The 27,107-nt window shown below is 44.3% G+C and overlaps 1 protein-coding gene across 5 annotated transcripts in view; it reads left to right on the forward strand.

Moving 5' to 3' along the window:
* The first annotated feature begins 739 nt into the window (after positions 1 to 739).
* Positions 740 to 27,107, forward strand: part of RAP1A (RAP1A, member of RAS oncogene family) — a 42,177-nt gene continuing 15,809 nt past the window's right edge. Inside the window, exons 1-3 of one of the 5 annotated variants that reach the window (XM_080367711.1) lie at positions 740 to 788; positions 20,479 to 20,549; positions 24,514 to 24,597. In XM_080367711.1, the coding sequence (XP_080223837.1) occupies positions 24,541 to 24,597 (57 nt within the window). In that variant the 5' untranslated portion in view covers positions 740 to 788; positions 20,479 to 20,549; positions 24,514 to 24,540. Of the gene's footprint in view, positions 789 to 1,117; positions 1,272 to 1,588; positions 1,732 to 20,478; positions 20,550 to 21,074; positions 21,099 to 24,513; positions 24,598 to 27,107 lie in introns of those variants that run through there. The other 4 variants (XM_080367709.1, XM_080367710.1, XM_080367712.1 and 1 more) reach the window with 4 other exon arrangements.

Below are 27,107 nucleotides of genomic sequence, written 5' to 3' on the forward strand. Positions count from 1 at the left end.
GATGAAAGGCAGGGTGAATGCAAAAATGTTATTGCTCTAGCCTCAGACTTCAACAAATCCCCTGCTCGTGTCCCTGAAATTCTGCAAGTGAAGGGAGCGGAGTGCTGGGGAGGGCCTCCGCGCTGCCTGGCACAGCCCACTGCCTGCAGCCTGCCCTTGGGCACCCCGGGGGACGGTGGCTGCGCCCCTCGCCCTGTCCCCGGTGATGTGGACAGGCCAAGGCTGGGCTGGCCAGCAAGAGCTGCCCTCTGCATTTAAAGTGCATGGAGAGCTAGGCAGTCAGATCGTGGGAGCTGTTATGGCTCTTTGTGGTGCATTTATAGCTTTTTAACCAGAAAAATATTAAAAAGTTTTGCTGATGTTTGTTGACACTAGCTCTTCTTGAGTATGTATTTTAAAGCTAAGCTAGTTTGCTAGGACTGAGGAAGTAATCTAACGGATCACAGGACCCTGCACAGTGACACTGGTGAACTTCTGACCCAATCCTCTTCAGGCAGGGCTGCTATCGCTCGCAAACCCCAAGTGACACAAACCAGCCTCAGGATATACATGTGTCGTTTTGTCTTTCTGCATTTCCTCTGCTTCTCCTTGGCTCCAGAGATACCTTACTTCAACGTTAGGACTCTTCATTCTTTGTGCTTCTTTTTAAAAAAAATAGAAGAAATCACACTATTATTAAGTGCTGCGTTTCAGGAAACTTAAGTCGTGGAGGCGATGGGCTGATGGCCACAGCGGCCTCGAAGCTACCGCCCGCATCCTGCGCGGGCACCGCCAGCACCGTCCCCTCGGTAAGGAGCCGCGCTCGGCCTTGCTTGGTGCCCGCGGGGGGGGTCACCCGGTGCCAGCGCCCGGCCCGTCTCCACCAGGCCCGTGGCTGCGGCGGGCCGGGCCGGTGGCCGGGCAGGCGGGAGGGTCCCGGTGGGCCTGAGGGGAGGCCGAGGCCCAGCTGCCGCCATGGCCCCGCAGGCAGGCCCGGGACTGCCCTCGCCGGCGCCCTTCGCCCGGGCTGCGAGGAGGGAGAACCGCGGGTCCCCGCGGCGGGGGGGAGCGGTGGCCCCGGCACCTGCCCGGGCCCGCGGGCGCCGCCGCCCGGAACTTTTCGCGGGCCTCCCCGGTCACGTCCCCGCCCGCCGCCCCGGCTCCGCGCCCCGGCCCGCTGGCTCCTCCCCAGGCCGCGGCCGGTGAGGGCGGAGCGGACGCGGCGCCGCCGCCGCGCACAGCAGCCGAGCCCCGAGCTGAGCGGCGGCGGGAGGCGGCCCGGAAGGCGGCGGGTGAGCGGGGCGGCCGGGGCCGGTGGCGGGGGGCCCCGCGGTCGGCGACAGCGGCGGGCCGGCCCCGGGCGCTCCCGCTGGGGCCTGGCCGCGCTGAGGCCGCGGGGCCGCGTCCCGGCGGCGGGGCGGGAGCGAGCGGGTCGGGGGGGCGGCGGGGGTCCGGGTGGCGAGGCGGTGTCAGCGGGGACGGGCTGAGCGCTCCCTCCCCGGGGGCGCGGCGAAGCCCGGGCGGCAGCGCGGGGTGGGAGGCGGCTTCGCCCCGGCCCTGGCCGCGGCGGGGCGGGAGGGCTGCCTGCGCTGGGCCCGGGGCGGTGCGGGGCTCCCCGCTGCCGGGCCCGCCCGTCCCGCGGCGGCGGCGGCGCTGCCCGGCTGGCCACGGGCGCAGGCTGGACATCCATCTTGTGCGGCTGTGCCGGGGCCGACGGCTCCCGGACGGGCAGCGAGGGCGGCCGGGCTCCGGGTGAGGGGAGGCGCCGGGAGACTGCTGGGGCCGAGGCGGGGGCGGGCTGGCCCTCGGCACAGCGAAGGGTGTCGCCGTGCCTCGGGAAATAACCAAAATTCCTTCGGTGTTTCGTATGGTCAGGTGTGCCCAGCGCTCGAGGGGAGCGTGCGGCGGCTCCCCCTTCCCCGAGGTGTGAAGGGGCGCGGGACGCTCGCGCCAGGGCCCCCAGGACCGCCGGAGGTAACGGGGCAGCGAGGCCCGTGGGCGCCTGGCGGGGCAAGGGCTGAGCCTTGGCCGAGCCCCTGCAGCCCTGCCCGGGTGAGGGCTGGAGCCGTGGGCAGGTGGGCCAGGCCGAGGGCACGGCCTGCTGCTGGAAGCCCCTTGCTGAGTGATGCGCTGCCCACCCTCGTCCTCCAGGCCTGGGGACCACTTGCCTCGGACCAGTTCAGCTCTGAAATGGTATCTCGCACTTCCTGCAGTCACTCTGAAGAGATGGTTTAAGCCGTTCTCCGTTTAGGGGAACTTTCCTATTTAGGTACTTTTCCTTAATTTGCGTCTTTGCGTATGATGCTTGAGCCACGGTGCGTGTGGCTCTGGTGCGACACATTCACAGCAGGAGGGTCAGGGTTTGGACACACCGAGTCAATACCAGCCACCGCAGAACGGGAATCGCCTCTTGGGTTTTGCTTTGCTCACGACTTGGAAAGAGCTGCAAACAGGAAGGGCAAACCATGAAAACGCTGGGTTTTTTCCTTTCAGTAGCTTAACAAGGGAGATAATATTTCTTAAAATAGTCGTTTGACTAGAAAACGCCTGTCTGCCTTCGGCGTATTATATCGGCACTCTATAATTTCTGTTGCTTCTGTAATTCTCCCTGAGTAGTAGTATTGCTGCATGTGAAAAGAGACGCCAGATTATTTGAAGAGTTAAGTTGAGGAAACTGGCTGTTGAGAGTGGCTGTCTGCCGCAAAATGTTTCACTGTTGTGATTTTTGTTGCTTTTTCTTACTGAAAACGGTATGTCATTAACTCTCACTGGTGCTAGCAGATCCCTCAGATTCTGAAAAGGTTTTAATGTGGGAATACGGGAGACTTTTAGACAGTACGGGATGAAGCTATGGAGAAAGTAGTGGTGTTGGCAATCAAAGGTCTGTGCCATTAATGAGAAGTTATCTGAAATTAGGCAACTTAAAGGGAAGTTTTAGATGGGGCACCCTTGCCTTTGTGCTCTCTGCAACTTTTTTATTTTTTAGAAGTGGTATAGTTTGCCGTGTCCCGAGTATGAAATGCTGTCTGATTATTCTGACATCATTATCACGTTGCTATAGTGACTTCATTATGCTGGGAATGCTGTGTTCACATCCTGTTGCTGTGGAAAATATCAGTGTGATAAAGAAAAAAATCTAATGTCCCGTTCATCACTGTGGCAGAAAAAATGCCATTGATTTATTGATGTGATTGTCTGAAGACTGACAGCATATTCTAACAAAAGTTTGTAATGTTGAGTCAAGAACCGGGAAATTGTCACTTGCCGTTCTCAGCAGATTGTCCCTTCCTTCTGTGTTGTGCCAGGTAGCAGAAGTTGTGAAATCCTCATTTTGGGAATGAGAATGAGGATACGCATGTCGTTCTTCAAGGTGGAGTCGGCAGGAAATGCTGTGTTCACATACACTGCTTCTAAAAATAATCTGTTTTCATGTGCAGTATTTTCTATGCACCAGGAGGAGTGTTTGTGTTCTGACAGGCTAAGATCATCCACAAAAGTGAGTTATACTTCTTAAAAGCAGATATTTCTTACAACTTTTGTAACCGTAGGAGAGTATGGCCAGAAGGGTGTAGGTGGCCTGATCAAGGGACCACGTACGGTGCAAACGAAACCTTGATGACCTTTAGGAGGCCCAGCCGGTGCTGGCAGACCCAAGAGTTGTTAATTCTGAAGACTCAAAGGAAGCTAAGTGGTGTGCCTGTCATCACGTGTCTTGGCTCTCGTGTGGCAGTTTTTAGGGTAAGTAGCTTTACTGAAGGTTTTGAGAGGACTGCGTGCCAAATGGACTAAACTACTAGCACAGTATAATTCCAGTGACACGTTAATGCTTTTATTTGGAGACTAATGTTTATGCAGTGTATCAGGATGGTTTATATTTGAAATCTTAAGCTGCAAGTATACAGACGCAGACTATTTGTGATAGGTTTCATGGCTGTTCATCCAGTCTGAGGACTGTTCTTAAAAAACTGAAATGTAATTAGGTGGCAGTAGCGCAACATGTGGACATACTCTTAACATAAAAGTTTTAATTGTGTATTGAATCATAGTCTTGGCATAAACAACTCTAAACGTTTGTACTATATATTGCAGTGTTTTTTCTTCTGCCATGCACATGCAGGGTGTATGCGGTGACACTTTAAACTTGTACTGAGTATTTAGAGAGCAGATTGCTTCTGTGCAGCTTTACAGAGATACTTAAAAAAATCAAGAGGAATCCTACTGTTCTGAGAGCAGGAACACGCTATCTGTTTATACTAGTGAAAAGGAAGTGAGTCTTTTGAACATACATGAAGTTCAAGTCTTTACATTTGAAATGTTTTTTACTGATAGCTCTTTGAAATTTGGAATTCCCCTTGGTCAACTTTCAACCTTGCTGAAATCAGTTCTGCAGAGTGCTGCGGGGCTCGGCCAGCTGAGTCTGGCTGTGGATCCTGATCAAAGCGTTTGTTTTAGGGTAATATCAGAGACTTCATATTTTATCTCTTTCTTTTCATTTCTGATGAGCCAGATTAATGTTAAACATCAGGCACTTCTGGTAGCTTTGTGTGTTTAATTCTGCAGAAGCAGGTTCAAGGGAGACCTAATGTTTAAAACTTGGTCAAGTCCTGGGGTTGTGTTTGGATTTTTTTTGGCCTTGATTTGTATGTTTGTTGGTTTTAAGAGGAGATAGTGGGGATGGTAGTTAGAGTACAGCCTGAATTAATTTTTATGCTGAGCTCTGAAGTATTTATTTGTTTTTACCCTTTTATTCAATAGGTAATAGGAAATTAAGCAGAATTTTAATGAAAGCATCTTCTTAAAGGGGTGCTTATAAATCCCAGGGTCAAATTTTTATTTAGGTATTTGTGTTTGTACTTTGTAAAAGCTTCTGATCCTGGAAACATGACCCCTAATGGCCAATATAAGGATATTAGAAAGTTGGAAAGAAAAGTTAATCTTGCTGAGCTATCTTGGTTGATCCAGTCGGTCTTGTTCAGATGCTAAAACTTGTGTGAGGTGTTTTGTTTTACTTGCTGCAGTACTGAAGTCTGGTGGCAGCCAGGATTTGAGATTTTTCAGGTTTCTAGACTGCTCTCTGGATATAAATCAATGTCCCAAAAAGTTCACCCCTCAAACAGGTTTCTCCTTGGATTATATCCTGGCATCGTAAGCACAGGGAGGACAAAGGAGGACCTAGCTTTTTGTTCATAAAGCACAGGTTGGAATGAGACTACAGCTGTGTTGGCTCATGAATGTTATCCAGCAGACTGAAAAGACAATATGCTTCCCACTGCTAGTGTTGCAAATACAATAAACTTCAGCATATTTCAGTTAATGGAAATGGTTAAATAGAGCATAAAGCTGTGAAGATTAATTTATTTCAATCCTACATATACAAATGATAGATTGCATTAGTCAGTCCAAGAAAAGAGGCACCATTTTTATGGGTAAAACTTTTTTTTGTTAAAGCTGTACAGTTAGAAGTAGTAGTAGGTTATTAATCTTCTGTACAATAAGGCTAGAGCTCTTAGGCAAGCCATAGATTTAACTCTTTTGCTTCCCCATTCTTGAATTTTTGTTGCTGAGCATTCAGGAGCACTTGGAAGCGAGAACCAAGTAGGAGTCTAACTGATCCAGTTTAGTGTCTCCAACACTAATATTACAATTAAAAGAAAAAATCTGTTTTGGTTAAATGAAAAACTATTGAAATAATATTCCAGAAGAGAAAGGATTAAAATAAGTGTGAAGAAGATACACTTTCATTAATAGCTTCTGAGTAAGAAGGATTAAAAAAAATTTAAAACTACCGAATGTAAACTGTCTGTGGGTACACCTTTTATATAAATATGTTGAAATAGAATAAACCTTTGATTAGCCTGCATATATACTTGCAAATTACATGTTCAAAAAATAGTATCTAGCCATATGTCATTATTTCTGTATTTCAGTGTTGCTTTTAGCTTTCTTCCCTAAAGCCCTATACTACCTGGGAAAGTTATTGCAGGAATGATAACTTACTTAAATATTCTTTAATAGTCCAAACCAAATGTAGTTTAGATTTGTGTTTGAGACAGGTCTGTGTTCTAAGTGGCTTGGTGTGAGGTTGTCAGGCCCTGCTCTTGGCTGGGTGACTGGTTCTGCTCTGAAGTGTTGCCCACTCTTGTTTTACTGCCTGTATTTGTGTCCCTGCCTGCAGGCTTCCAGGGAGGTCCCAGCGCTCAGAGGATGGAGCTGCCTCTGTAGGGGGTTAGCAGCTTTAGGGTTGGACTGCTCAGGGACCAGAAGGCAAATGAAGGGTTTGAACTCCATAGTGTGATGTTATATAAACAAGGCGAAGTTTAGCCATATGTTGACTGACTGATTCTCTGGAAAACAGTCCCGTATCACAGCTAATAGATTCCTTGTGTGTATCTTTTTTTTTTTTTTCTTTTTAGAATGGAATATTTCGGTTAGAAGGGATCTACAATTATCTAGTCTAACTTTCTCCTTAAGATTTCTTGATTTATACGTGAACAGGCTCTCCAGAATGCATGGTTTCTTTTGATTTATAAAATAGACAAGAATTTAGAGTAAATGCTGGCTTTCCTAGCCATACCTTTTGAGTTTTTAGAAAATGCAAATTACATGCTTTTCAAGATTGCTCTTTAGCTAGTGGACCTGGCATTTGTTCCAATAATGTCAGATTTTTAGGAGAAACCTGGTTGTAGTATATAAAAAAATGTTGTATTTCATGGATCATCACCAGGATTGAAAGCAACTATAACATGAAATGGCTTTAATGTAAGCTCTGAGGCTCCAGCTGAGTGTGCTTTGAGTTGATTAGCTTTTTGTTCAGTTGTCAGAGCAGGCCATGAAAAAGCATCTTCCAAGGTCAGAGTGGATTTGCTGTGTGTGACAGTACCGAGAGGGCAGAGTAGGTAACTTAGATTTCTGTAGATAGTGTCTTCCATGTGCAAAAAAAACCCCAAACTTTTTTCAAATTATATGTAGTATGATGTATGACATAGATGTTTCATGCTTGTTGAGATCAATTGTAGTGTTAGAAGCAAAGGAAATTGAGAACGTTTGTCAAATTCTGTTTGCGGATGAGCAAGATAGGTTCTGAAACTTCATGGTGGGAGTTTGGTTTTGCCTCAGCATCCACAGATGTGTCACCAAGGACTGACCCCACCTGTCTCTTGGAGCCTGCCATGGCAAGGGAAAGGCAGCACCGCATGCTGAAGGCACAAGAGGCCATGGTGACAAGTGGCAGCAAGGGAGACTTCAGTTAAAGCAAGAATGGACCGCCCCTGTGGACCTTTTGGAGTCGCTGTCATTGGAGATAGGCAGAACGTGACCGGGCAAGATCTTGAATGACTTGATCTTTGAAGCTAGCCCCATTTGGAGTAGGGTGTTGCAGCAGAGATCTTTGGAGATTCATTGCAGTCTGAATTACCCTCTCTTTCAGTGTGTTTACGTGGCACATTTGTATTACCTGGTGGAGTTGGCAAGATGCGGTGAGAGCTCCAGTGGCCAGAGCTTCAGGCAGTTGGTTTCATGGTCACTAAATAGTCACACACTCCAGCGTTGTCCTCCTTGCCCTGGTACGTGCGCTCTTAGATGTTGAGGTAATTCAGGGAGCTTAGTGAGCTGAAAACTGAGCTAATCCCAAAAATATATGTGTAATTTTCAACCAGATCACTTCTCGCTCTGACTCATCGTGTGGTTGTGCAAGTACCACTGCTGATAGAGGGAAGGAGTTGCAGAGAAGGAGAAACTGCAGTTCCTGACTGCATCTGGCTGAGGGCAGTGTCCTTCTGTTGGTCTTGGGCTGGGACTGTAGAGGTGACATGTTGGCTATCTGCTTTGCCTGGTGCATCTGGAAGGAACATGACCTGTGGCTTCTTACGGATGGTGGATAAATAGGTGAATGTTCGCTCTTTGTCCTCAGTGGTAATATATTGTTATTTGCAAGGAACATCTTGCATTTATGGGAGTTTGTATCGAGCTGCCTTTCTTTTGCAAGAAATTTAGCATCCTCACTGCTTGGTTTTTGGTTGGCTTTCCTTGTTGCGTTGGTGACTGTTAAGACATCATCTATGAGTGGTTTTACATGTCTGCTGGCTGACCAAAACCATTTGGAGCTAAATGGCTCATTATTAGAATCTTCATGTTCTTTGCTGTGATAGTGGTAGATCTGTTAATTAATGCCTGTTTTCTGAGTCCCTTCTGAAGAAAGGGGAGTGCAGGGGGAAGCTGTAGAGACCCTAGGGACAGCTGAGCTTCGGTCAGGACACATCAGTGCTTCTGGTACCTGGTATTTACACCAAAGCGCTTTGTTACGGTGATAGACCTGCTGATGCCATTTCTGTTCCAGGTTTGGTATAAAAAAGTTTTCATCTTCAAAGCTCTGAACGGGACAGAAACTGGTTACTGAGAGATCACTTCTCTTCTTGCAAATACGGCAATAATTAAGGTTGTCTAAAGTAGTCCATTTAATGATATTAAAATGATGAGGCTGTGGGAAGATGGGCGGTGTTCAAGGAGGAGGCACCAAATGTTACATTCCTAATCAGAAATGGTGTGTTTAAACTTAAATTACATTCATCTGCTGTGGGAAGATCCTCTGAGGTGTGTGTGGGAAGAAATGGGACACCAGGAATCTTCCCTAATTTTGATTGCCAATCATTTTGGGTTTTACAACTTCCTATTAGCAGATTGCACTTACAGCACTGTAGTAGCCAGTACATCTAGTTGAAGGTGAGATTTAAAGCTGTTGTTTCTGTTTCTCCTGTGATAGTAGTCCACAGGGCATGACAAAGGGCTCGTTTCTCACAGTGTCAGCTGGCTGAAGCAGGTAGGGTAGCTCTGCGTGAATCTGAATGTGGCCACATGAAGACGATGTTTTGATGTGTGTTACTGCTTCGTGCTGCAAGTGGCCCAGCAGGTACTGGGTGCTGGGGGTTGGAAATACCTGCTATACCTGAACAGGCACTTCCTCAGCGCAGCTGCAGTGGCTTGACATGGACCCAGGTGAAAGCGCATATTTAATTTTTTTGATTGAGAAATTCAGATGCTGACAAAAGCAGACCTCAGTATGTTTTGAAAGCTGCTGTTTGTTTTCCTTTGAACAAAATCCTTTATCTGGGGAGAAAGTCTTGACCCATCACTGGACTTTTGTAACAGGTAACGTAGGTCAAATGGTAAAAAAAAAAAGGCTGCTTACTGCCCAGGGCTGCAGGTGACTGGCTTGGCTTTCTCAACTTTTTCACTTTGACTGAAAATATGGTGAGCCAAGCAGTAGCAGTCCTGTTGAGCAGGTGGCCTGAGTCATTAAGGTTTGTTGTTTATTTTGAATATTGATAAGAGAGAAAATATTTAAGTCCATCTGGGGCACTGTAAACAAGAGGTCTGGGTATGTCCACAGCAGTGGCAGTGTTATGGCTGAAACAGATCTTTATTAATCGTTTAAATGATGCAGTCAAAAATACCTGCTGCGCTAGTGCTTCATGCGCTCGTGTAAGGTGTAGAACGAGAATTGCTGTAATAGGTAATTGTTTCCCTGTCAAAAGTTACTGCAAAAAACCTTATTTTTGGAAATGCACTGCAACTAGTAGCATGCAGTGTGTTTGTCAATCGGTTGTGTTGCATAACTGCTGCTTGCTGGAGCATTACAGAAAAACAGACAGTTGCACTCTTCTGAGTGGCTACAACTGCAAGTTCAGGACTGGCTGGAATTTTCAGGGGGCTTTGTTGAAGTATTTGTTGAATCAAATGATGTTGTGTTCTGGAGTTCTATAATACTGGAAAAAATTGAATTTTTGATATTTAAATTCAGGTGTTGTGTGTGAACTGGTAGGTATGAAATCTGCTCTTTGAAAGATCTGAGCATCCTATGGCTGTAGCTGGCTGCAGCTGTAGTTGAGAGCTTGGCACTTTTAGAAGTAAGAGCACTATTAGCTTTTGTCCAAGTGAATAATCTGTATGGAACTGGGCATCTCTCACGTTTTTAACACATTTGTTGGAAGTAGACCCTTATTCTGGAAAGCAGAGTATGTGGGAGGAGCAGTTTGGCTGGATGTGTTGGTTGCAGTGCCTTTTATGTTGCTTTTTATGTAATATACTTTTCTCTAATGCAAATAAACTTGAAGCTGTAGGGAGGGGCTCCAGTGAAGAGGAAAACTTTCATTACAGACAGCTGACATGCAGAATAATATCTATTTATATGCCGCCTATCATGTGATAGTTTAAAGTAAATCATAGTTCACTGGGTAAGGTTATTTCTGGTGCAATTCTCCTTTTTTGCGTAAGTAGTTACATTCCAGCACATCTTGTTGTACCCTGAGATTTGGTGTGTTAGTACTGTGCTGCGTAACCATTACTGGCTGTTGGGCCTAAGGAGCAGAATTTTTAAATATAGGTGAAGATAAAATAAGTTTAGCCAATTGCTGCTTTCTGCTTTGGATTATAACAGTAATTGTAGTTGAAAATAACATTAAGATTAAAGATACTGACTGAAATAGTTCCAGACAGCCTTTCTCATGAAATATTTATGCATTTAGGGCTTTTAACTCATCAGATCACTCACAGGGATTACAATATTATTGTGACTTTGTCTTGTTTCATGAATACACTGCATTGGCATATTGATCACTAGAATGCACTCAAATTTAGAATAAAGCTTTTTCAGGAATCTCATTTAAAGTGATCAAACAGATGTTTAATGGTCCAGGGAGCTTTCCTCAATGGTGCAATTCCAAGAAAGTGGGCCTTTTCCTTTATTCTGTAATTGCAGGACTTCATAGCCTCTGTCTGTTAGATGAACTGCTTTCTCTAAACCTTCACCATAAACACAATATGAAGTCCAAGTCAGTTTGGTACTAAAGCAAGCTTGAGTGGGGCAGTGGGGTAGCTACACATACCATCAGCAGGTGTCAGAAAGACTAAGCCATGTCTATAGGGCTGAGAGGCTGAAACTTCTTTTATTGTCCTTTTCATGCCAAGTCCATATTAACTGCATCTGTATGGGCAGAAATTTGAAAAAAGTTTGAAAAGTATTTTAAAACCAATGACAGTAAGTGCCCATTGCATTTGTGTGGCTGATGTTGTATTTGTAGATTTACTCTAGGAAAAACAGTTGAATGGGGGTTTGAACTTTGATGGAAAGGTGTCTTAACCAAAATGGAAATCATAGAAATTGTGGATAATGGCAATTAACATTCAAATGAAGTGTGGTATGTTCTAAGGTCTTGCTCAGAGTGCAGAACTGACTGTCTCCAGGCCGTACGTTTAGCAAGTTTGCATACTAATATGGGAGAGGTTTTTTTCCTATTGCCTTATGCCTTATCATTTCAAACACAGAAAGAAAGATGACTTTTTTTGTTCCTGTTTGAATACTGTTCCTGAGGTGGAGGGGAAGAACTGGCTGGTGCCAGTCGTGCTCATCGTGTTAGCTGCTGTAGGATGTGTCCTCTCTTCCTTGTGAGTTAAACATAGTATCTCTTCTTCTGGGAGCAGGAGTCTGACTGCCTGTGGGGTTTTTTTTGTTGTTGTTGTTTAAAGACAGCTGTATAATAATCTATTTTGGTTGTAATCAAGTTTGACCTATAAATACTGAAATGGCTCATGTAGAACTGATTTAAACTGTCAGAGCTATTTCCTTTAGGGGTTAATGTCACCTTTTATTTTCCATAAAGGAAATTCCAGGATGAATTGTCTAAGTAGTTTTGCCCTCTTAGGCCCAGCCGATTCAGGAGGATTTAAAAACTTCAGAGAATCCCCAGTGCAGAGGTTGGATCTGCCAGCGGTTTGGTTCTCTACCCTCCTGACCTGGAAGTGCTCTTTGTGATGCCCTTCAGGCTCCAGCACTGAAGTGTTAATAACATTTTTGAATATTCCTTCAGTTACAATCATAGAAGAAAATTTCATTTTCATTGTAAAAGAAAATTCCGTTTCCACCCCCATCTGCCCCCAGGTTCCAGAAAGCAGCATTAAAGGGACTGAACTAAATACTGAAGTATTAAGTACTATATTGAAGAACTTAATTTATAAAAAGTGATGAAACTGTTACTTTCCCCTCTATTTTAGGTATTCTGTGTATAAACTTACTGCTATTCAGGTTCCTATCAAGCCTTAAAATTTGTTGTGAAAACATTTCAAGAGGTACTGTTCCACTTTGCGATGCTAAAACACATCCATCATTAACTGTATTTAGGTACTCATTACATGCATACTCATTGCTGTAGGGGTTTTTGTTAAACTGATAAACAATGTAGTATTAATAAGTGGCCATATGGTAAGTGGGGCTTTTAATTCAAAAAATCATTGTTAAAACAGGCGTTTAATTAGCCGCCGTTGTGTGGGAACAGTAGGTGTTTTCGTTGCTTGTAGCTGACATGCACTAAACAGTAAAGTATTTTTAAGGCCGTGAAAATCTCTAGACTGCATATGCAAACCTGACCTTTAGATCAGTCTACATGGTCACATCCAGTATATACACACAAACTGATTATTGCAGCTTTGCCAGTAAGATTTAAAGAATCTCAATATTTTCTGGAATTTGTAAGTTAGCCCAGTCTCCTGAAAAGCTGGGCAGTGGTCCATGCTAACAGATGACACGTTTTTAGAGGCTTAATATTAGTCTTGGAATTTATTACTGATGGGTAGAAATACATTTCAAAGAGTGGTTTAAACATTACAGTTTTTTCAAGAAGTTTCAAAGAAACCTTAATCAGGAGGAATCTGTATCGGTCTTTCCATGAAAGGTTTGATGCTGGGGACCAAATACAGACAAACTGGGTTCTAGCCCCCAGCAGTGACCAGTGCCTGGGCTTTGTGGCCAGTGTCTGGTCACTGTTTCTGCAGAAATAAAATAATTAAAGTACAGGCTGAAATTGCAGTGGCGGTCTGCCTACCTCATGTCACTTATTTACTCTAATTACATAAACCAGGAAGAACATAGTTAAGAATGTTGCCAAGCTACTATCAGCACAATGAATTGCTCTTACAAAATATAATGTAGTTTGTGTTTTGTGGTGATTGAGCCTCCTAGAGTCTGTTTGGAATTTAATCTGTATTTGAAAGGGTCAGAATGCTTTTTTCCACTACAGGAAAAGGGAGGAAGAAAACCTTTATAGGACTTAAAATTCCGTGGCAAGTGGTGGATGTGGTAGACAACAGATGGAGGAAGTCCCATGAACAGCTTCTAGGTCTGATGTTTATGCCCTTTACCATTTACATGTTTTGCTGATGAGGGAGGGGGAAAGGAATTATTTTTCTTTTTTTCTTTCGGAGAAGCTGTCAAGAACTCCTGTGAACTGTGCAAACTTCTCTGCTGAAAATACTCGAGTAGCTCTAGGTGAGGAGAGCTGTGGCTGATGGTGGTGTTGCTTGGGAGGACCTCTGTTCTGCCGGCTGGCTGCTACGCGGGCATCGGCTGTCTGATTCATTGCCATTCTGTTTCCATAATGTGGCTGCACAACACTTACTCTTAAACTGTTTTGTATATATAATTGAAGAGTCTATTTTCTCCTAAATCTGCACAGTTTAGGTGGATGTCTCTCCTCCTGTTAGCAGATCAGTGCTCATTAGTATTAAATTTGCAGCAGTGCTGCAGTCCATTTGGAGGGGAGACTGCCAATTACAGCGAGTGACGTAGAGGCTTGTTCTAATTTGGGGATGCAGTGTGTGTTGGTCTTTGAGTTTTGCTTCTGGCTTCCTTTCCCCTGCCTTTGTCAGTCTGGCACATGCCCCTAGCAACTTTCTGCAAATGCAGACCAATAGGACAAAAAATAAATTAGCCATTTCAGCAGGGCAGGCTTTAGCTGCCCAGAGTACTTGTTCCTTGTCTGAAGGGCTTCTATTGCAAAGCAATTTAAAATAAGTCGGCAGTCACTGCCGTAGAAGTTAACATTATGATATTCAAAACTGCAAGTTCAGCATGAAGCTGGCTGCAGCAAATTGCAGACTGGGGAGGATCAATCTCAGTATCTTTGTGTGTAAAATCACTTTTTCAAATTACAGAATTGCTGCTATTTTCAAAGACATTTGTGTCGCCGACTTGTTTGTGTGTGCTGTAGTTAATTTGCTGAAAGCTCCGGTTCAACACAAACTGAAGTCGGAAAGGACGGCTCTGTTGCTAGAGGACTTTACTCTTAGCCCAGGCTTTTATGGCTTTGGCCCTGCATCAGTAACCTTCACAATACACCGCGGAAGATGTGGAATTACGCAGAAACTGGCGTTTTGGATGTGGTTCAGAGCAGGGCATGGTCAGGCTTTGAGATTTTCAGAATGGATGCGTGTGAGATTTGAAGGCTGGTCTCTGGCATTTTCTGGTTGAACACCTCAAGTAACATCTCAGAACAATGATGTTCTTCTCAAGGGTTCTCAAATACCTGTTTGCTTACTTGGCTTGTCACTAGCTTATTTCTCGTGTGTGCTTCTTGCTGTGTTGTTTTTTTTTTTATCTAGTACTTCAAAAACACCCACCCCCCCATGTTTAGATTTAAATTACTGATTTGTGATTGCCTCTTCTTAGACAAGGTATATTATTAAAATGTTGCTGCCTTCTTGTTTGTAAATTTATGAATTATCGATGAAAGTTCTCAATTAGAAATACTAGAATGTTACAGTATTGAAATACTGTTACGCTTTTCACTCATCACGGTGAATTCAATTTATTAAAATGCTTTTTAGTGTAGTAGTGGCTCAGGATTAAATTGAATTCCCAAGTCTTCTTGTAGGGAATTGGAACTCACTTGTGAGTTGCTTCAGTTCTTTGGCATACTTGGGCTTCCCCTGAGAAGCACATGTGTTTCTGAATGTCCAAAATACCTGTTGTCTAAATGCTGAAATTACTGAACTATAAAATAGGTTGATTAGGCAATGTAAATTCCTGCCTGGAACCAAAATGTTTCCTTGTTTTTACACGAAATCACTTAGGTTTTGGCCTGCATTGAATTTAGGAGGACAGAAGCTTACAAGCCTGGAGGGACTGGATGTGTAGTGCAGAAGCAGTAATGCTCCACAGTTGGGTGGTGACTCGTCCTACAGCATGATTATGCATACAGTTATACGCTTGTCTTGATTTGTATTTGATTGGATGTTGAAGGCAGTCAGTGGAAATGATAATATTTTTACTGTTAAAACTGCAAAATTGGGGGTGAGATTCCTGCCGTAATGTATAAAGATGTATGCTATTATATAATGTCATTATATAAAATACATTGACTTGGGTGTCAGCTACCGCAGTGATAATGACTAATGAAACAGAAGCAGACTCTGAAGACTGGCGAATGGAGGTTTGTCAAATTGTACTTTAAAGTCACATTGAAGTCCTGCTTTCTGCTTAGTTTTGTCTCTTTTTTTTTTTTTTTTTTTTTTTGGGGGGGGTGGGGGGGGTGGAGGAGGCTTTCTGTGTACCCTAAAGGTGATGGGGAGATTGACTGCCTTGGGGAAGGGACTTGGCGAGTGCGTCCATGGCAGTGGTTTTTATTATTTAAGTAAATTCTGTGCTAACTAACAGGATAACTCTATGGGGGTGTTTGTCTCGTTACATTTTAGGAAAGGTATTTGTTAATTAATTGTGTGATTTGCAGACAAACACCCTTTCATGTGTGATCCACCATCCCTCTTCCCGGCACATTTCCTTAGCTCACATGTAATAATTGCATAATTGTTGGCAGCTTTGATTAATGTTAGGGAAGTATTTAACATGCTTTTGACTTCATTGAGTAATTTACTATCTAAGAACATGGTGTATAACAAATGAGGGAGCAGATGGTGAGTGGAGCTGTGGTTCGGCACTGCTGGAGCTGGGCAGTTGGACTGGTGCGGTGCTGCTGGCGCTTTGCAGCCTGTGGTCTGATGAGTGCAGGTCCTCGGTGAAGCCAAGGGTACAGCCCCAGGTCCTGTGTTTCCAGACTTCATTGCTGTATCATTCTTTGTATTTGTTTGGGTTTTTTATTGTGGAAGGGATCTGTCAGTTTTAGTGTGATTTTGATCATCGTAAATCTTTCCTTTGCGAAAGTGCTGGATTTGAGTTTGTTTTGCAAACATGGCTATGAGCAATGAAAGGATTTTGGTAGGATATTAAGCAATGTTTAGTAGACGCTTTTTAAAAAACAAAATCCATCCCTTTTCATGGCCTGGTTTATAGTAACTTAAAAAACTGGCACAAACAACACTTACAAGTTCAAAATTAAACAGGTTTGTTTATAGTAGCCATGATCCAGTATTTAGCTGCCAGGGTAAAAATAACCAAGACATGTGGCTGTAACGTCCCAAGAATCTACTCCTTTCTCGGGAAAACGGGAAGGTGATGGCTGCTGGGGTGGCACAGCCAGCCCCAGACCGGGGGTGCTGGAGTTCACAGAGACATCTGTGCCTTTCTCTCCCAAATCTGTAAAATGCTGACAGCACATTTCCCCATGGAAATATTTTGATTTCCGCATGTGAACATCAAACTGCTAGAAAAAGGGAAGTGCGGAGGATAAGCAAGCCAGCACTCAGGAGGTGTTTATTCTATTTTTTTTTTTTTTCTTCTCTAAAGCTGAGGGAGTGGTGTTTGCTCCTTGCACCTCTCCCCTCTGTCTTGAGGACACCTTTCCCTTTCTCTGTCCCAGTGCATCTTTCTGGGGAACAGCAAGAGAGCAAAACAGATGTCGGGTTAACAGTGCATGTGGCTGTAGAAGCTGCACCTTGAGAGGCCGTTTCATGTTGTCTCTAGGGACTGATGCTTGTGGTTTGGGGTGTGAGCATTCGGTGCCTCGCTTTTCTGTTCCTTTTCACTCACCCTTTTTTAAAGTAGGGCTGCACATGGTGCTTCTTGAGTGAAAATGCAGTCTGCGTTGCTGAGTTTTCATCTGTCTTTAGTCTTACAGCTGAGACTTTGTCAGTGCTTTCACTGGAAATCCCTGTTTTCAAGTTTGTACAAATTAGATCCAGGCAGATGCTTGCAGCAAGAGCTGCCTGAATGTTCTCTGCATTGCTGTACACTCAATTCCTGTTACATTTGGAAAAATATTTGACAAGTATTATGACAGCTTCATTATCTTTCTAAAAATTTTGATTTCTGTGGCTCCAGTGTGGCATGTGCCTATGGCTCTGGAGCATTGGAAGCAAAACTACTAAAAAGAAATATTTTGAAAAAAAAAAATTTCCTAGGTTTTCATTTAAACTTTCTATGATTCTGGCATTAAAAGAGGAACAGTTGTTTCTTTAATCCCTTGGAAGCTTTCAGAAATGCTCTTGGGAAGAGTGTGTAGCCACATAAAACCAGACAGTCTCATCTGGGACTGGAAGGACCAGGGACATGTTCCAAGGGCTTGTCTCGCTGTGCCCCCGCACCGCTGGCAGCGTAGGGCAAGCGTGCGACTGGGAAATACCGCCTTGTCTTCTGCCTCTTTATGGACGCGTTGGGAGCAGGACAGGACCCTGCTGCAGTGGTCCAGTGTCCAGGGAGATGGTGGCTTTCATTGATTTCATTGAACTTACCTGTCAATGTGGGGGGTAAGTCTGCGCTCCCCAGGCTGCAGGCTCAGGTGTTGGCGCGTACTGGTTTCCACCCCGGCCAGGGGAGCCCGGAGTCGTCAGGGAAAAGGAAAATGCGAGGCTTCCTGCACTACAGCCCTTGCTTACCTATGGATGTTGATGTGCTACTCTGAAACCAGAGAGAAACACTGAGCTGTCAGCTTTTGGTAGTGGATAGAGACTTTGGTGTAGCTGGTGGCAATGAAGCTGTGAAAGGCTGAAGGCAAAGGACCCTTCGCAGGCTGTAGGGTGTAGCCATGGCCGTGACTGCTATTGGAAGTAACATTGTTGCTGCAGTTCAGTCCTGGTGAGTTGTGATATTGCAAGTGGTACAGTCTTTTAAAGCACATGGACAAGGAGCCAGCAGGATTACTGGGGTGGGGAGACAGTGGTGCTGGGACCGAGTCTGCTCTCGAGGACTGGCAGCGTGCTGTATCTGCTGGCTGGGTACACCTCCATGCTCTCCCCTCTGCCCTTTTCTTTTTGTCACAGCTTGTAGGTGCTCTTCAAGCAGTGTCACACATGTGATGTCGGTGATGCCCGGGCAGGGCTGGGAGGGCGACCTGTCCCCCTCATCCTGCTGCGGTTTGGGGCCAGCCAGGTGGCTGGAGGAGGAAGCGGGGGCCGGGACACAGCAGGGCTGGTGCACGAGCTGGAGAGGTACGGAACAGGATGCCAGATTCGTTTCAGAGGGACGTCGATAGCATCAGTGCCAGATGCTTCTGTTTCCTGTGTGCGGTGATACTGCGCCTGGCACTGGTGTGTGGTGCAGCTCCCCGCAGGGGTGAGCAGCCGAGATCATGCAGCTCTGCTGCGGAGGTGCAGTGTGGTTGCACAGGCGTTGTGTGTTCCTTACAAAAAAGAAACCTTATGGATTCCATAAAATAATTTTACTTCATAGGTGTTGCAGCAGTCATTAGATTTTACTATGGCAGTGCCGATTGTGAGTAGTTAAGTGATGTTTTCTCCCCTTTAAAATCACTCAGGGCTGGGGGATGCTTTAAACACAGCTGGCTTTCTCCTACATTCTTGATATTAGAAAGTACAGTTTTCAACTCCTGAAGTGCGTTGCAAACTTGATACAACCTCAAATGGGGTTAGGCTGACCTCAGTTTGTCTTCTGAAGTCGTGTGTAGAGTATATTAGGGAGAAAAAGTCCACAGGAACATGGTGATTTGACTTAAGCAGGGCCCATCCCTCCTGCAGGAGAAAATTGTCTTTTTGTTGTGGGAAAAGCAAACTGTGGGAGATGAGGAAAGAACCCAGAGAGCACAGGAAGCTCCCGTGTGCTTGGAGCTCCATAGCAGCCAGCTTTCGGTGAGGGTTTGATTAATCCAGTTTGTCAGAGTGGATGGAGTCTGTTAATCTGTTAAAGTCTGGCTGTGTCTGTTTAAACCTACCTACTGGACGTGTGCTCAGCACACAGTGGAAGCCCAGCCGGTACCCCTGGTGGTGTTTCCAGCCCTGCTTCAGCTGCCACGTAAGCCAGCGCCTGCCCCGGTGGCTTCACCGCAGCATGTGGGAGCTGCAGAGCAGCAGATGCCTCCCCGTCTGCCCTGCCTCCCCCTTGCCTCTCAGTCCAGCCATGACCTTCTGACTCATTTAGTACCAACCCAGTTTTTAAATATCTTTGCTGATCTGTTATCTGTAGCTTGTTCTTCAGAAGCACATTTCCCCAGGTTTCTGGGGTAATGCTTTCCCACGCTGGTGCAGGCACGGCATGCTGCAGGTGCAAAAGTGGCAGCCAGGGAGTTCCAAGTAAGTTGGAAGAAGGGAGGTGGGAGCCCGCCCAGATCCTGTTGACTTTCAATAGTAGTTGGTCATTGAACTGTTCTTTAAAACTCCCACGAGGTTAGCTGAACAATGAACGGTTAGAAATCAAGAGAGGATAGCTGTAAATATCTATTTAGGAGTGAAATCCATGGTATTGAGGTAGAAAGTGTTGTCAGAGGAAAGGGAAAAAGTGGGACTTCAGAAATCTGTGTGAACTTTCCGCAAATGCAGTCGTCAAGTAACAGGTACAGGGGATCGTGGACAGAAGCGGCAACTTTGCATAAATCCAGTAAAAATTGATGTAAAGGGAACAACAGACAAGCTATTTAGATAGTGATTTGAAAACTGTGCATAAGAAGGGAAGTACTTTTCCCTGTGATAGCTGTCTTTTCCTACCATGGCTGCAGACTGTATTTTATTGCTATCAAATCTGATAGGCAAAAATAAGGAAGTTGAAATTTTTGTTTAAAAAAAGGAGGGGGGGAGGGAAACCCCAAAACCACAAGTAACCTGTGCCTGTCAATGAAATCTCAATCCAACAAGGTGACAGGGTGAGCAGCCCTTGCCCGAGCCGATGGGAGGCAAGGAGGACCGAGCCAGAGCACGATCCTGCGCTGCTGCGGTTCTGCCAGAGCCTGTCCCGCGACCAGAGATGTTGGAGCGCTGGCCCAGCCTGCCCTGAGCAGGGCGGTGGGGACACTGTGGCTCTCAGAACGTGAGACTCGTCAGCTGTGGTTACTCTGCTTTTGGGCTGAAGCTTCGTCACTGGATGTGTGAGATAGTGTCAGCTCAGCCATCCAGCTCCAGGCGCTGTGTAGCCCAGGGACAAGTTTTACTTCTTGCTTCCAAAAGCCAGTGCAGTCCTGTGTTAAACAGAAACATGAACTTTACAGTTGTGAGCTTGATTTTTACTTTTTAACCTAAGAAAGTTGAATGTTGTGTCTCAGTAACTGCAAGTCCAGTTTGTAAAGTGTTTTTTAATGACATAATCAAGTAGGAATTGTGTTTTGCCATTGGCTTCCACCTGACCCTCCCAATCTTTCGCTGTTAAGGTTAAATTGTATTGGAGTTCTTGTTCTTAAGGTAATTTGATTTGAGTATTCAGAAATCACGTAGAGCTCCATTGGTAAAGCAAAGAGCAAATTTTTTAACAGGCGTGTTGTGGTTTGAAACCATAAAGAGAATATTTGATGTATACACTGTCACTTGAAAAGTTATTAATTCTTCTTTTTCTTCCAGTCCCTTGTAGGGAGCCTCGAAAAACCTTCTGTAGGGGCTGCTAACACTGATGAGAGATCTTTTATGCCAAGGTATGAGTTTTTTAATGTTCCCAATATGTTTCAAATTAAATTGCTGACTTGGAAAACATTGGCAGTTGGGGAAATTTGAGAATTGATTAAGTGTGTAATGCATCATTTAAAATAAAATGTTGCCTGAATCTTGTTTCCTGTAGTGGGGAAATGAAACGCAAAGTTTTGGATTATCTTTCCTGATGTCGTCTCTGCTATTGTACAAAATACAGATCTGTGATTACAGTCCATAGGTTTTCTTTTTAAGGCTGAATCTTCAGAGAATGTGTCTGCTCTGATTTTTATCTTTTTAAGAGTTGTATTATTGTCTTAATGGAGATTGTGTCATCGGTTAGGGCCAACGTTTCATCAGGTTATGCAAAACCATCAGACCACGTGCTGTTACACTGCCTTCTTCGCGTTGAGCCATGTATGTGCACCTCCTGTTACTCGTAGCTCTGTCAGTGTTTGGAGGAGGAAGGAGAAACTGATAAACACGAGCTGCCTCCTTCAGATGTATAAAACTGTACTCGTGCATTTGCTTTTCACAGGGTGCATGTTGCATTTCAGGTCAGTGTGAAGTTCTTGCACCCACTCTCAGTGCTGTGTTCGCTTATCTTCTTTGTTCATACTTCTCTCTCCCCCACGACCCAAATTATAAACTTCTTGATAAACTGGTGAAACTTTTGTAAGTGGAGCGGCTAGTATTTGCATCAGGTTTATCTCTGAAGGGCTTCAGCTGTTCTCCCTGTGCCACCTTCCCCACAGCCTCTGCCTGGCTTCTTCCGCTGGTTGGGAAATACCCTGAAAGTTTTGCTGCTTTGCACCCTGATTCATCCACCCGGTTGCAACAGGGTGAAAGATGATTCGTGCTGTTAAGAGAGTGCGTGAGTGCTTGGCTGAATAAAGGTGCAGCAGGCCCTCAGAGCAGAGTTTCAGGTTCCAACTTCATCTGTATTTACATTCATCTGCGGGTCCTCCTCAGAGATCCTTCTGCCATCCTGCCTGCACTGCCTTTCATTTTTGTATATTAAAACAAATGCTCTGTATCTCTTCCTCACCTCTCATCTGTTCACAGGGTAGGACCCTTCACCATTCATGTAGGAGCTGGTCATCTTAGGGCTGATGCTGTGAATAGCTGAGCATCTTTTACTGTCATTTCCCAGACAGTGCTGGGGACAGTAGCCTAGATGCTCCTGTTAAAGAATAAAGAAAAGCAGAGATTAATCCTGACATGTCAGGTGCTTTGCAGTGTAGAAGCAAAGTTTGTTAATTAATATAGGTTAAATCTGAACCCTGCTAATTTATTACTCTGTATTTAAAATGGCTGTACAGGTGCTGGGTAGGTCGGAGAGTCTGATACAGCAGGGAAGAGGGAGCCTGCTGCGCTGGGCAGCGATGGGTTGGTGTGAAACACGCTCTGTGCCCTGCAGTTGTCCTGCCGCAGCTAGTGGCTGTGTGTGTATGGGAAAAGGGAGCATGAGCAAGGAGACACACTCAGCTTTTGCTTTATTTTTGCATCGCATCGTTCAAAACTAATGAGACCGGTTTCACGACATCTATGACAGCACTGAAAGTTACTTTCTTTTTTACAGTCTTTGGTGATCGTATTCTTTTCTTGCCTTGAAAGAAACACTTAACACCCATCATTTCATTGCATTTTCAAACATTGCTGTTGCTTCACGGCATGTAACTCCACTACACAGAGCTCTGGATGGAAATGAATGCTACTGTGTCTAACTGTATAGGTGGGCATAAACAGTTGCCAAATGAAAAGTTGGCTAGGATGCAGCATAGTAATTTCTTGAGCAGTCTATTCATGTTGTATAAACAGATAACATTAACAGACTTGTGAAAGAACTCCAAGATAATTAAGGCATGTGGGGCTTACAGTAATAAGGCTCATGCGTTTCAGGATCTTGGTTTCCTGTTGCACCTGAAAAAAAAAAAATCAGCAAATACTGTAGCGAAGAAATGAGAAGTTAGTCTTGTACTGCTCCCAGATGAAACTTTCCCACAACTATTTTTAGTATAAATAAGAAGTGAAAGAGTTCACAGCTAAATTTAACCCTTAGCTTAATTGCCTTCTGGGTTTTCTTAGGTGGGTTTCTTAGGTGGAACAGACAGTGGAACTGTAGGAAGATTAAGGGAAACTGGATCAATAAGTTTCATGTATACTTTATAAAAAATGCATCACCTTTTAATTTCTAAGGATTATCAAGAGGAAAATCATTGCTAATTGGAATTCCCCTTTCCTTCCCATCCAGTGTCATGATTTTTGAAAGAAAGGAAGTGAATGTTACTTGTTGCGGAAGTTTTCAAGCAGAAGAGCTTACAGCTGCCAGAATTTTAACCAGAAATGTTGTCAACTTACTAGAGTGCATAGATAATTGCTTGCTCTGCTTTTAGATATATTCAGAGTTATCATTCTGGAAAACCCCTTTCAGTTTGACTTAATTTCACAATTTCTCTGAAGTTAAGCAATGGCAGTTAATATAGGCTGCAAGAGTTGAAGAACCACCCCAGGGTGCTTAAAACTGTGGGCTGCTGCTGATAGCTTCAGCTTTATTCCCCCTTTAAAGCCTGGGTGAGGGACGGGCAGCTTGGCTAAGCGGGCAGGCAAACCCTGTATTTCTGTTCTTGCAAATGAGCTTACAGTTGTGCTGAACGGGCCACAGAATTTGTATGCCCCTCTCCAGCTGCACATGGGATTTTTATTTTTGTTTAAACCTGTACTTGTGTCACATTTAGACCATAAAACATATTGTGGATGAGGGTTAAAAGTAGGATGTTTGGGCAAGGTCTCCAGTGATGTGTTCAGCTGCTGCGCCCCGGCAGGGACTAGCTATGGGTGTGCAGCAGCACGTGGGTTTCCCTTTGCCTCTGTTTTAGAGCTTTCCCTTGGGAATTCAAATGATAGAAAAAAACCTGTCCTGATTTAATGATTATATAAATGTGAGACACAGATTGTCAGGGAATTGTCCACAGTTGCAAAGCTAAAAATACTATCCCTGTTCTTTGCAGACCGTTGTTAACGGCAGTCGACAAGGTGATGCATTTCTCTATCAAGCTACTTGCAACACATTTTGATTTTTAAAGCAATCTTCAAACTGTAGCCAGTGAACCCATGAATCCTATGGCAATGTTAGTTTGAAATGCCTTTGAGAAATGCAGCTTGCCCAGCCTCATAGTGCTCGTGTTTCTGAAGCCTTACTTGGGAAGAAAGCGTATCTTGCTGGGGAAGATAATTAGCTGCTGAGGTCATTGTTTGCCTGAGCTCTGTTGATAGGGACAGCCCAGCCTGGCTTATAATGTCAACATAGTGTAAAATGTTTATCACCAGCTTTGTCATTTGCCTTATTTGTCAGGGAATCTCGATGAGAAAGAGAAGTTTTCTGGTGCTGCATAGTGAGTTGAGGGAGTTGCAAGATTTCCATAAAAAGGCAGAGTCCTTGCTTGGGTGAGCAGAGAGGTTCTGCCTTGGCAGCTGTAAGTTAGGCCTGACCTTTTCCAGAGAGAAAATACTGACCTGAATCCTTCCCTGCTGGGACTGGGTGGGAGAAGTAAACCTCTCTACTTGCATCTTTCTGATCTAATTTTCTTGTCCAATGCTCATTGTTTTATGCTATAAAATGCTGAGAACACAGAGGACAGGCAGTGAGAGCTTGTGGTACCCAGCGCAGCTGGGAGCGGGTGCGTGTGGCTGCGCTGTTTGTGCCATGGTGTGTTCATCCTCTTCCTCTCACAGCACCAGCAGCCTCACTGGTCCGGCTTTGCACATCGTGTATAACCTGGGGCTGTCGGAGCAGCCTTCTAAACATGAGAACCCAAGTGGAAAAATAAAAACCGTAGCTGTTGCTAAAGAGATTTTTGTTCTCAGGAGTAGCGGGAGCAGGGGAGCGTTGCTGCTTTCAGAAGACAGTGCCATGTATTTGTACTATGCGCAGGTACGCTTTTAACTGTTGGCTTTCTTCCTCCTTTCCAGATTGTCGCTATTTGAACAGACCACACCATGCGTGAGTACAAGCTAGTGGTCCTTGGTTCAGGAGGTGTGGGGAAGTCCGCTTTGGTGAGTTTTGGGAAGCAGTTCTGAAACCCATACACAAGCTTCAAACTTGGCCTGTGTCACTGCAGACGTTTATGAAATGCATTGGGATATGTTACTTCTAACGTGTAGTGACTTCCATGTAGCCACTGTTACGCTGCTGAAATAGCTGTGCATGTCATGTTTTGGAGAAGCGTCAGGTGATTAGTCACTGTTACAATAGCCAGCATTTCATTTCTGCTTCCTGCATGGTGTAATATTATAAATGACTGAATGTCTATATCCAAGTATTAAAAGGCTAACCTACACTGGGACAGGGAGTGAAGCCTCACTGTGCACAGCAGTGAATCAGGGATGGTTGCAGCCTTACGTACCTTGAAGGCTGTGTGTTTTCCATCCTGGATACAACCTGGATGAAAAGCCAGGACTGAAAGCACAGGGCAGAATGAGAAAGGCACCTCCAGCGTGTTGCAGAGCAGAGGGTTAAGCGGACTGATGACACTTTGCAATCCTTAAGTACTTGTGTTGTTTCTAATAAGAGGTTTACATAGCAGAGTTGATAGTAAAGCATTGTAAGAGAGATTTCTGTCACATATTTATCACAGATCAGTCAAGCAGCTCACTCCAACAAGAAAGGCGAAGAACTGGTCAAGTGTAAAGTTATCTTAAAACAAGGAACAACACTGTGTTCCTTTTCACAGAAGATGATAATAGCTGACCAGCCGTTCATGTGGTAGACACTGCTTCTTACACCGTTGTTTATTCTGCTGAAATGGGCTGTTCATAATCTTGGTAAATCACCTGCAGAATCCAGATGAACAGGGGGAAAGATTATTCAATTAGGTATCAAATTTGGTATACTTTTTCAGAGATCCTATCCTAATCTTCAAAAGATGTAGGTATAAAATTTTTTTGATATGCTCTATTCTTCTTGAGCAATTTAAGCAATCTGTATTACTTTTTCCACCAGCATCCCCTTGATGGACTATATTCCCTTTGTTATATGACATTGAAAACCTCACTGTAAAATGGGGCACTTTAGTAATAATGCTGTACATAAAAATTACTCAGTATCTGAAATACTTTAATTTCCTTATTTGTGATGTGAAATCTTAGTCAGCATCCATCTCTGGCCTTTTTAAAAGCTGAAATGCAAATACTGAGTCTGGTAAACAAAAGTTAAATTCCTTTTGAAAATCTGGGTGCTAAGTAAGCATATATTGTAATTCATATGCAACATTGATCCATTATGTTTGTAACAGGACACAATAAGTGCCAGTTAGCAGCTAAGAGTGAATAATATTTAGCTTTCAAGATGACTGTCTACCTATTTCAAGCCTTAGCAAGGAAAGGTTGCAAGGTGGAATTTCAGATAATACAGAGGTCACTTTAAAATTTCTTTATTCAAACAGTATAAACTGAACTGCCTGACAAAGGGGCTGGTGTTCGTTTTCAGTTGTGTGTTTTCATTGAGAGTGTAGGTTACAAGATGGTGTTGTTTCACTGCAAATCCTCCTTATTGTTCTAACTCTTCTGTGCTGATATGATGCTGATTGTGCCTTTTGGTAAGGATGACGGGATAGCAGAAAAAACTTCACCGTTATTAAGGCACAGTTATTTTGTAACTTCTTTGTTTCCTGTGCAGTAGTTTTCTCCTGATTTGAGGGTAAAAATTTTCTGGAGTGTCAGTGGGTAGACAGTATTACCAAGAGTATCCAGTTGTGCATCGTTCTTACATAGAGCTGGAAACTGAAGTTGGGATGCACAACCCCCAAACAAAGGGAAAGTTATAAAAGTCTTGGATCCATGCATAACCTGAAAACAACCCCAGATTTGTCTCTTCTCCCTGGGCCTCTCTTTTCACCTATACTCTGAAATACATCAGAGATCAAGAGTATTACATAGTAACATAGGTTATGAATGAAGCTGAATATTGTCGTAGTTATGCTTGTGTGTAAGTGATGTCTGTGTGAACACACAAGCACCCGCTGAGATAACAAAAGTTAGAACAGCGATTTATTGGAAATAAAACAACTTGAAAAGAGAATGCGTGGGTTCAGTTAATTTTCTTTCAGAGCAATACTGTGTTTGTGGATATGAAATAAGACTCTTGAGTGTTACTGTAGAAAGTTGAAATGTCGTGAGTGGTTTGTCAAGAGTCCCACAGTGAAGGCTGGTGCGCAAACACAGTTCCCAGAATAGAGTGGTACAGATGTGACAGACTTCAGTGCTCGAATGTTAGCCTCCTAGCAAATAGAAACCTTCTTTGGATCCTCTTAGATTAGCAGCTCTGCTGAGAATCCTAAAATGTCATCTGTAATCTACAATTACTATTATTGGTTTCCATTGCCGGTATAACACTAATCCACGTTAATAGTGGTATCTTAAGATGATGATTTTGCTGAGATCTGTTATCTGAAAGGCAGGCTGGGACAACCATTCAGTGTGACAAGAAAATATTGGAGAAGCAAAGGCTTTGATTGTTAGAGTGTGAAAAAGGTTTAGTGATACAGGATGATTTTTAAATGAGGTAG

Source organism: Falco punctatus (assembly GCF_963210335.1).
Source record: "Falco punctatus genome assembly, chromosome: 17".
In the NCBI taxonomy this organism is placed as follows: Eukaryota; Metazoa; Chordata; class Aves; order Falconiformes; family Falconidae; genus Falco; species Falco punctatus.